Source organism: Athalia rosae, chromosome 2 (assembly GCF_917208135.1).
Source record: "Athalia rosae chromosome 2, iyAthRosa1.1, whole genome shotgun sequence".
In the NCBI taxonomy this organism is placed as follows: domain Eukaryota; kingdom Metazoa; phylum Arthropoda; class Insecta; order Hymenoptera; family Athaliidae; genus Athalia; species Athalia rosae.
In genome coordinates, this window is record NC_064027.1 from 25,501,593 (window position 1) to 25,516,040 (window position 14,448).

The window sequence follows — 14,448 nt, forward strand, 5'->3', positions numbered from 1 at the left end:
ATCATGTTACTGTTATTCATCTAGATTGCTCTAGACTGATCTTGAACGTTCTGGATTAGTCTAGAATTTTCGAGAATAATCTGTAAAATTCTAAAATATACTAAACTATTATAATTTGATAGTAAATGTTTCAAATGAGTCTAGAATGTGTTGGATGGTTTTAGCAATTTAAAGAATGATCCGGAAAGCTCTAAATTATATTCAGATTTCTTCAATAAGTTGAAAATAATGCACATCGGTTTAGAATGTATTAGATTTTTTTATACAGTAAATTTTCAGTCGAACAAAGATAATCAATGGTGAACTTGCCTTAGATATAAATCAATAATTATATGACCACGAAAAAAAAACCAGCAAAGCGGGTGTTTGCAGCTATGTTTAATAATTATCAATCAATGAATACAAAACTCATACGCACCGCTCTTCATATATCTATACGATACTGAGAAAATATAACGTATATACATTTATCTGTTCATAAGACTAATAATTCCTTATCATTATTACTATTATTGTCATTGTCATCAAGGTGTTTTTGTTCATTAGTTGGACGGTATCAGCTATTGATATTTGCACATTTATATGTTATTGCATCAAAATATATTAAATCATCATTCTCTGTCAATTCATTAAAACAACAAAGAGATACAGAAAATAGTTGTACGTATAATATGTATAATATTTATATAATATAAGTGGACTTACAACATGTATACGTTGAGGCGCTCGAAAACAAGGCTCAATATTTCACAGCATGCGTTGATGTCATTTTTCCATTTTCTTTCCTCTCTTCAATAGTTATTACATAATATATTTATTTACATCGTTATAAAATCAGCACCTACCATTATTCTTACATTCTCTCTCAATAATAATCATACACAATTTATAGTCAGAGCATTGATCAAAATAATTCTCTATGCAATTGGTTCTTGTTTCGTTTCCTTTTCTTTCAGTAACAGAAAAAATAGATGTATACGTATGTTACATATATATACATAATATTAAGTATAATTGCGTACAGCTTATGACAAAAGTGGAAAGAAATAATTTAAAATTTGTACAAATTTATGTAGATTTTTCCACTCAAATACGACGATCATTGTTTCAGATCGTCTGGTAAAATCTATTGAATAACGAAGAAAATAAACGGAAAAAGAGTATGCAATAAGTACATATATTATACATGACTATCATATCACTATCAAATAAGTAATATGTGTTATGTAACTTTACAAAATAAAATAATTTTAACCATGATCAAATAATCCATCTCGGATTTTGTAAATTCCATCATCGGTATCTGATATATCCATTAGAAAGACAAAATATAATAATGATAATTCGGAAATCCACGTAATATTTTCATAATAATCTAACCATTAACTCGCACTCGCTGTATACAATTATACTGCACGTACATATGTAGCTATAGATAGTTAAAATATAATACACAAATTAATATATTAGTCACTTTTCGTCGACCAATTAATCATTCATAAGATTCCGTGAGCGCTTTCCACATTATGATAATAATAATAATAATAATAATAATAATAATAATAATAACGATAATAGTCTTAATAGTAACAATAACAGTGATAATAATGGTAATAATAAAAGAAATGCAGCGGCACGTGTTTTATATAAAACGCGATTCTTTTTACCACTTGTTCCCGGATATTTTTTTTTGTGATTTATTCCTTCATTCATTTTGCTTTGATTAAACACGTCTTCATGTACTATAAAACAAAAAATAGAAAAACCGACTGCTTCATCATCAAATCAAAGATACATGATGCATTCATTTATTGGCCACATGCAGAATTTGTTTTAAAAGAAAATATACTATATACCTAGAAATACGTTGTATAGATATAAATATAAAGTATTCTTTTTTATTTATTCTTTGCTTTTTCGTTTTTTTTTCTTTTTTTCTTTTTTTCTTTTCTTTTACTCATCGTATGTGTATCTATAACAGTATGTAACAATATAATCATATTTATATTTCTACTCAAATTAATTGGTCCGACTATTCGTTTATTTGCTTTTGTTATTTCTCACTTCTTTTTCGCAGGGATTATTCCAAGAGAGAAGATTGGAAGATAGTTCGTGATGTGCGCGTTTTAATATAACTTCCTAATCGCGAGAATATCCAAACATTCGCGAATATTTGTATTTAATATTTCAATCGAAAAGTCGAAGAAAAAAGAAATGAGAGAAAACTCAATTCACCTGGTTGGGAATGCTATTTTTTCGCATCGTATGACGGGTATAATATCATAGGAGTAATAAAATTATTACATGTATTATTTACAAAATTTAATACAAATCACATTTGATGATGAAAAAAATAAAATAAAATAAAATGCAAAAAAAAAATAAAAACAATGACACAATTTAATCAAACTTATTACGCCTTGACGTATGTAATGATGATGATGATGATGATAATGATGATGATGATGATGATGATGATGATGATGATGATGAGAATAATAACAATAATAACAATAATAATAATAATAATAATAATAATAATAATAATAATAATAATAATCCGCAGTAGCGTAGTGATTCAATGATGATAGCAAATATAAAATCATCATCTGTAGTATATTATATTTATAGCAGTAAAAATTGATAACAAACTACACACCGCACTGTCAATAAAAAATAATATACCTATAATAAAATAAAAATATAATATTACACCAAGATACACGATTATGACTTTAGTGCCATGTATCCTCCTAAATAATTTATAGCAACGGCAACTTTATTTGAGAGGAAACTAAGAGAAAAGAAAAATCAAAATCAAACGCTCGTTCAGTGAAAGAAATAAAAATTCTTTTACTCACAGAAGGTTCTAATACGTATTGAAATAAGACTTTCTTTACACTCATTAGAAAACTCATTAGTCAGATTCTATGAAAAGTTATCTTGTTTTCTTTTTTCTCTTCTTACCTTGTAATTCATTTTACTACCAGGAGGATCCTCTCGTTAGATTTATTAGATTGTAAAAGTGAATAGCTCTCCAAAAAAATCTTCATTTATCTATATATTTATATATTCATGTATATATACAAGCTGCCTCGTGGAGAAAAAAAAGTATATTATATTAATCTTTTATTTGAGAGCTGCCCAATTTATATTAATTATGAAATTATGAAATTTCATCGATGATCTACTTTTCTTTTAAGATATTGTTTTCCAAGTGTTATTCTGTTTATAATTGAATTTCAGAGGAAACTGGTGATATTGGAGGTTTGTTTTTGTTAGCTACTTGATAGTTGAAAAGGAACGAGATTGAATATTGCTAAAAGATTTCATGAGCTAGGATACCATTAGCATTCTGACTTATCCTCTTCGACTAATTGCTGGGTATCTTTACCTGAGTCTATGGGTGTTGGATCTAATTCTCGTCTTTTTAAGTGCAACTGTGGAGGATCTTTTTGTTGCACACTGGATGGTTTCATTTCGGCGGGAACTTCGTAAATTCCACTGGCGGTGCTCGTACCATTTGTTGCTCCTGCTTGATCGGAATTTACAGCATCGTACATTGGGTTACTGAAATCTCGATTCTTGTTGTTTACGTCATTCAAATTATACTCGACATCGAGTGGCTCCTATAGAAAAAATATAAATAATTATCAAAAGTTCAAGAAATAAATAAAAAAAATCACAAATATAGCAAAGTGAACTTGATACAAACCATTCTTTCTGGATCTGATCCACCAAATTCAACATTACTTCCTTGTCTGAACGATACACTTTGAGCCCCCGTCAAACTGCCTAAGCCTCCGGGTTTCCCACTATAAATTAAAATGCAACATTTTTCATTATTCAGCCTAGAGAAACAATAAACAAACAAGTCGTTACTCATGAATAATTACTCACAATGGTCGTTTTTTGAGAACTATAAACACAGCAGCAGCACCAAATAGAAGAAGGATAGCAACTATGATGGGAATAACAATAGCTGCTGTGGTGCTACCAGCTCTAGCAGCAAATATACCGACTTCACAGTGTTCTCCATGGTAATTTGTTGGACAGACGCACTCCAGTTCACCGTCAATATCTTGAGATTCTCTACAAAGTCCACCATTCTGGCACAAACATCGCCTAGGTGAGGGTCTCGGCCTTTCAGCTACAGCGTCACAAACTCTCTCGCTAGCTTGAGGCTGTCTAGGACCGGCACTGTCAGGACACAAGCATCGATGACCACCTGGTACTGCGAGGCATAAATGTGTGCAGGGTGTGGTGTGGCAAGGATCTCTGAGAGAAATATTGTATCGAAGTTCATGATAAACTTTGACTCCTCCGGGACCGTTTATGTCCTTTACTATGGTGACGGGAACTCCTCTCCCGAATTTATCTTGTTGTATGAGTTCTCCGCTCTGTTTAGTAGTCCAGTAAAGGTTGCTTTCAAAAACGTCCAAAGAAATTGGATGTCGCAAGTTTTCTCCTCTCAAGATTACTTTTCTGTTAGCACCATCAGGCCTGGCTGATTCAATAACATTTTCCTTGCTGTCCGCCCAGTATAAAGTATGATCCATAGCGTAATCGATTACGAGAGCGGAGGGACTGCCTAATTTTTCTGTGATTATTGGTCGACGCTTGCTCCCATCCATCCACGACACTTCGATCTTAGGTTGAGTGCCTGCGTCAGCCCAGAACATGCTTCCTAATTCTGGGTCGACAGCTATCGCCGTAGGGTTCTCAAGCCCTAGAGTAACTAAACTTCTTCGATATCGGCCATCAGATTTGGAAACCATAATTCTTCCGTGCGGCCTTGTTCCTGAGGTGTCGATCTCTGTCCAGTAGATATTGTCCGATATCCAGTCGACCGCTAGATTCATTGGCTTCGAATCGCCTACGGACAAAAACAGAGATGAGAAAATGTAGGAGCGACAAAGTGTATGCGCGGATAATGGACTTTGTATTGAACTTACTCTTTATGTTCAGATCTTGGGCGTATCCGATCTTAACTTCACCTTTCTTGGCATTGACCATGTATGATCTCTTGATCGTATCATCGTGAGAATCGATCCAGAAAACATATTCCATTATAGGATCGTAATCGATGGCTTTCACTCTTTTTTCATCGGCAACAACGTCGAGTTCTTCGCGTTTGTGAATATTGAAAGCTCGTATCTCAGGTCCGTTTGCAAATAGTATATTTATTTCCGTTGTCTCGGCACGGCAAACCCCGCTTGCACTATCGGAAAGTAGGAACCCTTGACGACACGAACAAGAATAAGTTCCGTTTTGATTCTCGCAGAGCTGTGAACAGTGGTGAAGACCCTTCGCACACTCGTCAACGTCTTCGCAGTGCTTCCGATTATCCGGAGATATTATATATCCCGCGAAACAAGCGCATATATAACCGCCATCTGTTATATTCTGGCAATAATGGGAGCAACCTCCCCTATTTTCTTCAGAACATTGTTTGTTGTGATCTGAGGAAGAATGAAAATATTATTTTGCCAGATGCGAACCAAACATTCTCATGCATACATATACATGTATGTGGTCAAATGTATAATTATATTTTACTAGTTAAGACTTACGGCAACCCAATTCATCCGAAGAATCACCACAATCATCAGCAAAGTCACACAGCTTTGATCGATCAATGCACTTTTTATTAGCACATGCATATTCCGTGGTGAGATCACAAGGACGGATCCGGGTTGTACACATAGTTATATTATTTTCGTCAGATCCATCGCCGCAGTTATCTCTTCCATCGCAGAGTTGATATCGTGGTATACACCTGTGATTAGCGCATTGGAATCTTCTTATCGGATCACAGTTGAACATGGCTGTGAAGAAAGCAATGATATAAATAGTAGATCGATCGAATTTGATCCTCTAACTTTTTCCTTGGTTATTCAGAACTGCCATAGATTATCCGGTATAATCTTATGACCGGTAATGAGTATCTTACCACACATCGCAGGACTTTCATCGGAGCCATCTAAGCAATCGTCACTACCATCGCAGCGATCAGATAATGCAACGCAAAGATTATTGTCACATTGGAATCGAGACTGAGGGCAATATCGGTCTCCAGGATACTTAGGTGGGCATCCAATTTCATCGCTCATATCACGACAGTCTCGAGCCCCGTCGCAACGAAGATATGAAGCGATGCAATGTCCGCTTGCACATTGGAAAGTGTCATTCTATAAAGAAGGAAAAGTTCTTAATTCCGTACCAAAAAATTTCGGGTGCAGAATGGTTTCTATAGATATATCAGATATAGGTATACCTTGCAAGTGAAACCGTGGCATCCAATTTCATCGCTGTTGTCTCCACAGTCATCTTCATGGTCACATCGCCATCTAGACGCAACACATTTTCCATTCGAGCACTTGAATTCTGATTCCGAACATTCCCTGAATCTATCTTTGCATATGGCATCAGCTTCGTCCCCACCATCTCCACAATCATCGGTGAAATCACACAACCATGGTTTGGGAACGCATCTATTATTATTGCATTTAAAGTCGGTGTTTGGATCGCACTTTGGACAGTTCTCAGGTCTTTCATCGGAGCCGTCGCGGCAATCGTCCTTTCCATCACAAAACAGCCATTTTGGAATGCAGCGATAATTGGACTGACCAGGACAACGCTGCCATCCAGTTGTGCAATTTCTTTGACGGCACATAAATGCTGGCTCATCGCTGTCATCCCCGCAGTCATTGTCAAAGTCGCACATCCATAATTTCTGTATACATTTGCCATTTTTACAGGTGAATTCAGTCTCTTCATCGCACTCTCTATTGTCTGTGAATGCCAGAGTAATCCTTTGTTAGTATCATGTGGATGAAAATAATACTAATACCTACTTGATTATAGCTATAAGATAAACTTACGACACATGGCTGGATCTTCGTCACTACCATCCTTACAATCAGCGTCGCCATCGCACTTCCAAGCTTCATGAATGCAACGACCATTAGATTTACACTTGAACTCTAACAATGGGCACTCGAGCGAACATTTTGCCTCGTCACTCTTATCCCCGCAGTCATCTAGTCCGTCGCATACCGTAACACTTGGGGTACAATTACCATTATCACATTGGAACATTCCAGCTCTACATTGCCTAGGTGGACAGGTCCCGGATTCATCTGATCCATCTTTACAATCCTTCTCTCCATCACATCTGAAAATTGAATGGGAACATTCTCAGATTAGCATTCGTTGATTAAATTAAGCTACGACCAACACCAATTGAAATATCCGTATTTTTCCCCTTCGAAAAGCGAAAAATTGTCGATTTAAGATTGACCTACCTCCAAAACCAGGGAATGCATTTCTCGTCAGGAGGTCCGCAATGATGTTGTCCATTCGTGCAATTTGCTATACAAGTCTTTCCATCTTGATCCAATATGAATTGATTCGGACATTTGCACTTGTATGAGGTAGTGCCAAGTAGCCCATAGCTATCGATTGGGTACAAATTAGCTGGTGGAGAGATGAGACAGAGGTGTGAACAGCCCCCATTGTTTTGGGCACAGGGATTACTGTATGGCAACTGCCTGAGAGGATGATAAATATGTATGTCATAAGGTCTATGCGTAGTATTCCTCAAAAGGGTGAGATGTTCTCCAGAGAATTTCTCCGCCTTGAAAATAGCTTTCAGGTTCCAATCCGTCCAGAATATTGAGTCATCGAACACAGTTATGGCAAAAACGTGTGGGACTGAAGAACCAGAAAGAACTACACGACGATGATGTCCCTCCAGATCGGCAAATGCTATGTAATCAAGATGAGCGTCGGCCCAAAATATTCTATTGGTAAAGTAGTCGATAGTCAAAGCATTCGGCCAAGCGATATCATCTTCCCAAGTCAATATGCGAGTGAAGTTGCTGCCGTCCATTCCTATTTTCCCGATATAGGCCTGTGAAAAATAAGCGAACAACAAATATTATTCAAATCCCATACAAATCATTCATATCGTAATTACCTGAAGATTCCAGGACGTGAAGTACAAATATCCGGTTCCGGGATGTACAACAATAGCTCTGGGGTCGGAGATTCCAGATTTCAAAGTCATTCTACTAGTTCCATCAAGTTCGGAGACATCTAGACGTCTAGAATGTCTGTCAAGCCAATAAAGTTTTCGTCCGACCCAGTCAATGGAAATACCTTCGAGGCCATGACTCTCATGACGAATAACTATCTCCTTATCACCACCAGCTAGCGGTGCTCTAAAAATGCAAGTTTTACCGTTGTAAATGAGCTGAAACAATAACTTGAAATAGAAACGCTCAATTCAACAAACCTGTATATCGTTTTGGCTGTGACATCGCAGAAGTATAGAACTTCTTCTTTGTAGTCCGCGTCTAATGCAACAACATTAACCAGATCTTGGTGCATGAGATTGTACTTGGAAGCATCCGTTGACATGTTTCTTACGTAGTATTTATTCGTAAATACAACCCAAGGTTCGATGTTGTCTCTTCGTTTGCATGTATGTTCGTCGGCAGCTCTTTCGTACCATTGGTCATTACATTTGCAGTAGAATCCACCAGGCGTATTTTCACACTCCTGACTGCAAACCTGTGGTGTATCTATGCACTCGTCGATATCAGCGCACGCTTTCCCGTCATCCAGGAGTTTGTAGCCCTGATTACACTCGCAGTAAAATCCGGTCAAAGTATCAACGCATTTATGACCGCATTGATTCATTTCGACGTGAGCACATTCATCGACGTTACAATGAGGCGGCTCATCACTCTCATCCGCACAATCCGGCTCCTTGTTGCAGACCAGATGCGCGTCGATACAGTCTCCAGATTTACATTGAAACTCCCCTGGGGTGCAAGTGTTGTTGCTTGGCTTGACTAAAAAAAAACAAAAAGATAAAAGAATTTATTTCCGAGATTAATCTTAAACATTTAGTTTTACCCAGAATCTAGAAATTTCGCTTTCACATACCGCAATTAACTTCGTCAGAATGATCTCCGCAGTCGTCTTGTCCATCGCATCTAAACTGTTTTCTGATACATTTAAAGTTTTGACAAGTGAATTCCATAGGTGTACACGTTTTGTACTGTTCGTTACAGAATTTGCCTTCATCACTTCCATCTCCGCAATCGTTATCGTGATCACATAACCATCCCTTATTAAGGCATCGACCATTGGCACAGGTGAATTGAGACTCTGCACAAGGAGTGGGTTCCGCACAGTGATGTAGGGCCGCATTTTCGTCAGCTCCATCCACACAATCTGGATCTCCGTCACACAGCCATTTTTTTGGTATGCATTGAGGTCGATTCCAGGCCTTATTAGCTGTGCAGGTAAACTCCGTTTCTTCGTCACATTTTCTGTCGTCTATGGGAAAATACGTGAGTATGAATAGAAATAAGCAAAAAATACCAAATACTTAATCTTCAATTGATAAACTAACTGCATTGATGTCGATCATCTTCATCTGAATTATCCAGACAATCGTTATCTCCATCACAAATATAAATTCTTGGTATACAATTTCCATTGTCACAGGTGAAAAGATCACCGAAACAAGTTCTCCCCTCTGATCTACAGTATTCTGGGGGTTCATCACTTCCATCCAGGCAATCGTCATCTCCGTCACAGTACCAGGTAGCAGGAATGCATCTATGATTGGGACAGCGGAAACTATTTTGTGGGCAAGTTCTCTGTGCACAATGTAGAGGATCTTCATCACTGTTGTCTCCACAATCATTGTCGCCGTCACAAAGCCAATAAGGTTCGACACAAATATTCGTATTCTCGCATTTAAGGTGATTCAGAGGGCAAGTGGTATTCTTTGGACATCTCTCGTGCGTTTCATCAGAGGTGGTATTATCCTTACATTCGTTGATCCCGTTGCAGACCTGGGATTGCGGGATGCACCTAAAATTGGCGCATGTGAATTCACCATCTGCACAAGGCGCATAGGTACAATTGAGCTCGTCACTTCCATCTCGACAGTCATTTTCGTGATCACATTTCCAAGATTTAAAAATGCAGCGACCATTGTTGCAACGGAATTCGTTTGGAGAACAAGAATGGTGAGCTAGAAAGTGAAAGACAAGTTCAAACTATGAGCTAAAGGGTACGAAATTTTCAGAAAGTTTCTTCTAAATAAATTAAACTCACAGCAATATGTTGTATCCTCGTCAGTTCGATCCCCACAATCATCATCTCCATCGCACGCCCACATTCTAGAAATGCACCGGCCGTTTCTGCACGCAAATTTCGTTGAGTCGCAGGTAACGTTTTTGGGTACGCACATTCTGCCCTCGTTTACGAGTCTGCTATTATCATCGCACTTGCATTCCACAGCTCCATTAGGTCCGGGATGGCAAGATTGATCACAGCCGCCGTTATTAATTGTGCAAGGATTAACAGTACACTGTTGTCTTGCAGCAGAATAAACATGTAAATCTCTTGGGGAATCTTCCAGCCTTTTAACTAACTCGATCATATTGGCTCCTGTGTGTTTCTCCGCCCTAAAGACCCCTCGCAGCTGAAGATCTGTCCAATAAATGTATTGTCGATATACTGTAATTGCGAATGGATATATTGTAGCTGCAACCAGTATTTCACGATTTCCTCCCTCAAGATCCGATCTTTCAATATTTTCCCTAACTGCATCTGTCCAGTATAGCATGCGGTCATCGTAATCAATTGCCAATCCGCTAGGCTGAGATAAATCTTTTTCGATAATGGCTTTTTTCAATGATCCAGCCATTGTGGTGCGGAAAATTTTACCAGAAGTTCCGAAACGTCCCCAATCTGTATAATATAAAGACCCGTTACAAGGATCGACAACGATTGCCCTGGGTCTATCAACTCTGGTGATCATGACTAAATCCGATCCGTCGATATTCATGGCATAAATACTGTTGTTCGATGAATCTGTCCAGTATACTTTCTTCTGTGTCCAATCGTATGAAATCCCTTCGGGGTTTATGCCTTTTGTTATCAAATTATGTATATCTGTGGAGGATGGGTCGTCAGCTTGCATCCATGCGACCTTTGCCCAAGGTCGGATTTGGGTGAATAACAATTTTTTATCCTGATAATCATAATCGATGCCAACAACATTCGTTAAATTTCCAACAGGCTTGAATGGGACACTGGTGATATGGGGGTCCAAATTGATGGCTCTTATCTCTGTTCTGGTAGCAAACACCAAATACTCCTCAACAAATTCGCACTTCTTTCCATCCTCTGAGAGTTTACCAGTCGCGCAGTCACACTTGAAAGGTACCACATTATCCGAGGGAAAAGCAAAGCACAACTGTTCACACCCACCATTTGGAATACGAACACAGGGGTTTGTATTATCCGAGGGCTGACTGCTCTGATCAAATATTGCTATGTCTCTCAGTTTGTCAAGATTGGTTCTGACGGGCTGTGGTAGAGTAGTATTTCCCGGTATTTTACTCGCCTTAAAAACGGTTGCAAGGTTTCTATCCACCCAGTAAACATCACCGCCATAAATAGCAACCCCCATTGGGTTTGGTAAGTTTCTACGAATCGGCTGCCTATTTCCCCCAGTGTACGAGACTTTCTGTATCATATCAAGGGTAGAATCCACCCAATAAACGTCATGTGTCATGGTATCAATCGTAAGATCCCTGGGAGTGCGGATACCCGTTGTAACAATGGGAACCCAGTTACTTCCGTCCAAGTATGCTTTTCCGATCTTTGGGTGCTGTCCATAATCAATCCAGTAAAGTAATTTTTTAATTGGATTAACGGCCAGCTCACGAGGCGCGTCAGTTGTTGTTTTAACCAGAACTTTTCTATTACTTCCATCGAGCCAGCATACCTCTACGTAATTTTCGTGTGGAAAAACGTTTGAAAAGTACAGGTTTCCAGTCACCCAGTCGATCGTGAGTCCGCGTATTCCATTTGATCCTATTCCATCCCTGATAACAGGCTGCACCTCCGTTCCATTGGGCCTTACCCTGAATATGCCGTTCCAAATACCTCGGTTGAATTCTACCCAGTATATCCAGTTAGCTGCATAATGTATATCGACGTGTAGGATGTGGTGACCTAATCCTGCGATCGGCACCATGGCTTCTTTAGCATCCTTGAGACTGTACCCTCGGGCGACATCGAGTTGACTTACGACAGCAAATGTCTTGAAGGGTTCACAGGTCGTATCTCCAATTTTTTTGTATCCAACGCTACAGGCACAGACTCTAGTTCTCGCAGAAGCTGGAAGACATATTTGTTCGCAGCCGCCGTTGCTTGTGAGGCAGGGATGAGTGAAAGTTGCTCGTTTCTTGTAAATAGTTAAAGTTTTCAGGTCAGAATCATTTCCAATAATTATCTGTGGGTTATCGCCATTGGGGAGGTCCACTTTCTCAATTTTTTCAAATGCAGGATCAAGATAATACAGCCTAGACTCATAAACTGCAAGGGACTTCGGCGCCGCAATGTTGTTTGCAGTTGAGAGAATGGTTTTTACTTCCTGCCCATCTGTGCTCATGGATTTAATAAAGCTTGGATATTGGGAACTCCAGTAAATAGTTTTTGTTGGTATATCAATCGTCAAAGCCTCAGGTCGCTCTACATTGTCAATGAGCACAATAGCATTGGATCCATCCATATTGACCCTTGCAATTTTAACGGGAACTCCGAATCCGCCGTCGTCGATCCAGAAGACGTGACCCTCGGTAGGATCCAGACAAATGGACTTAGGCTTAGCAACGGATGTTCTGGAGCCGTTGTTTGCAATAATTATGGTACGGAATCGTGTCTTTCCATCAAGTTTTATGGCCTCTATGTTTGAAGCTACTCGATTTCCTATAAACAGATTTCTTCCAAGCCAATCGACCGCCATGGTAGCAGCTGAGCCAACAATACCAGAGTTTCCAGTAGGGTCAGGGAATTCAGTTTTGTTTCCTCCGGCATAAGGTATTGTGAATATCGTTCCGTTCTCATCATCTCCGTCCCTTCCTTGGAGCCAGTAGATCATCCGTTCTCGTCTGTCGAAATCTATGTACCTGCCACCTTCGACTCCAACAACAGGTGTGATAAGTCCAGTGGTGACATCTCCTGCTACCAAAGAAACATCTACAATTTGTGAACCTCGCAGTATCATAAGATAGGGTATTTCTTCTTCGATGCATCTTCCGTCGTTTGGTGATAGTCTGAATCCTGCCTGGCACTTGCAGGTGTAACCGAGAGGATTACTTGGTGACAAAAGGCAGAGATGAGCACAGGGTGATTTTTCGCATGGATTTTGTGAAGACGGTTGTAAAGCTGGATGATGCACGTGGATCGATAGTGGCTGGGATATCAAATGCGAGACCACAGTTTGATTCGTTCCTTTGAATTTGTGCGCTGATAAAACTCTGTTTAACTGTCTGTCTGTCCAGTATAAAGTGTCCTCGAATAGTGTAAGAGAATGCGGATGCAGCAGGTAATGAGAGCTGGCCAAAATCTGCAATCTACCAGTTCCATTATATAAGCAGGAATCGATGAAATCGAGTTTGCTGTCTGCGAAATAAACTCTCTGTGTAGCTACATCGAGCGTTAAACCATTAGGCCAATAAATTTTGGTGCTTATTATAGTCATTCGGCTGGTGCCATCCATTCCGATACGCTCAACTCTTGGATTTTCTCCCCAGTCAGTCCAGAAAAGCCAACGAGCATCTGGACTAGGATCCAGACACATGCCGCGAGGTTGGGTGATATTTTCTTTAACAAGAACCATCCTGTTGGATCCATTTTCTCGGGCAACTTCGATAGTATTCAGCTTAGAATCAAGCCAATAAAGATTTTGTCCCACCCAGTCGTACGCCAGTCCTTCTACAAGATCTAAACCGGTTGAAATAACATCTTGTGGATCATTTCCTCTGTCGAGCCGAGATATCTTTTTCAGTTTCATATCTGACCAAAATATCGTTCCAGTATGCATGTTACTGGCAGTGGCTACTACGTTTTCAACGTTTATCGGAACCCTTTCCAAAGCCCAATCTTTGAGATCAGCAACTAGAATAGTATGTCTGTTGGAAATTATGAGGAAAGCAGCACTGTGGTTGTAAGCTTTACACAAATGTTTGTCGGGCTCTAAAATATATCCATCAACGCAGCTGCAGTGATAGCTGCCTTTAGTGTTCGTACAAATCTGTGAACAGTGACCAGGAGGATCACACTCGTTCAAATCCTCACAGTTGAATCCATCACTACTCAGAGTTTCGCCAGCAGGGCAGGTACATTGAGCTCCGAGAGGAGTTTGGATGCAACCATTACTGCACAAACCTCCCTGGTGTGTGCATTCCTCTAAGTCACAGCCTAAACCTTCGTCAGCTTCGTTAGGGCAATCCGGTTTTCCGTCACAAACAGTACTGATATTGACACACCTGTTATAAAAAGAAATGATACGAATCAATAAGGGCCACAATAACTCAAAGGAAATGCTGGAATAATGGTTTGTATGCA

General features: G+C 39.2%; 1 protein-coding gene across 3 annotated transcripts in view; it reads right to left on the bottom strand.

Annotated features, from left to right (window-relative positions):
- Nucleotides 1–361: 361 nt before the first annotated feature.
- The window catches only part of LOC105687774 (low-density lipoprotein receptor-related protein 2), a 32,621-nt gene continuing 18,534 nt past the window's right edge, over nucleotides 362–14,448 (bottom strand). For all 3 annotated transcript variants that reach the window (XM_012403652.3, XM_048650070.1, XM_048650071.1), the window contains exons 9-22: nucleotides 10,141–14,369; nucleotides 9,428–10,057; nucleotides 8,956–9,351; nucleotides 8,300–8,861; nucleotides 7,982–8,225; nucleotides 7,308–7,915; nucleotides 6,885–7,177; nucleotides 6,278–6,795; nucleotides 5,954–6,191; nucleotides 5,574–5,828; nucleotides 4,956–5,462; nucleotides 3,901–4,876; nucleotides 3,716–3,815; nucleotides 362–3,629 (exon numbers count right to left, since the gene is read on the bottom strand). In XM_012403652.3, coding sequence (XP_012259075.2) covers nucleotides 3,348–3,629; nucleotides 3,716–3,815; nucleotides 3,901–4,876; nucleotides 4,956–5,462; nucleotides 5,574–5,828; nucleotides 5,954–6,191; nucleotides 6,278–6,795; nucleotides 6,885–7,177; nucleotides 7,308–7,915; nucleotides 7,982–8,225; nucleotides 8,300–8,861; nucleotides 8,956–9,351; nucleotides 9,428–10,057; nucleotides 10,141–14,369 — 9,838 coding nt within the window. In that variant the 3' untranslated portion in view covers nucleotides 362–3,347. The remainder of the gene's footprint in view (nucleotides 3,630–3,715; nucleotides 3,816–3,900; nucleotides 4,877–4,955; nucleotides 5,463–5,573; nucleotides 5,829–5,953; nucleotides 6,192–6,277; nucleotides 6,796–6,884; nucleotides 7,178–7,307; nucleotides 7,916–7,981; nucleotides 8,226–8,299; nucleotides 8,862–8,955; nucleotides 9,352–9,427; nucleotides 10,058–10,140; nucleotides 14,370–14,448) is intronic.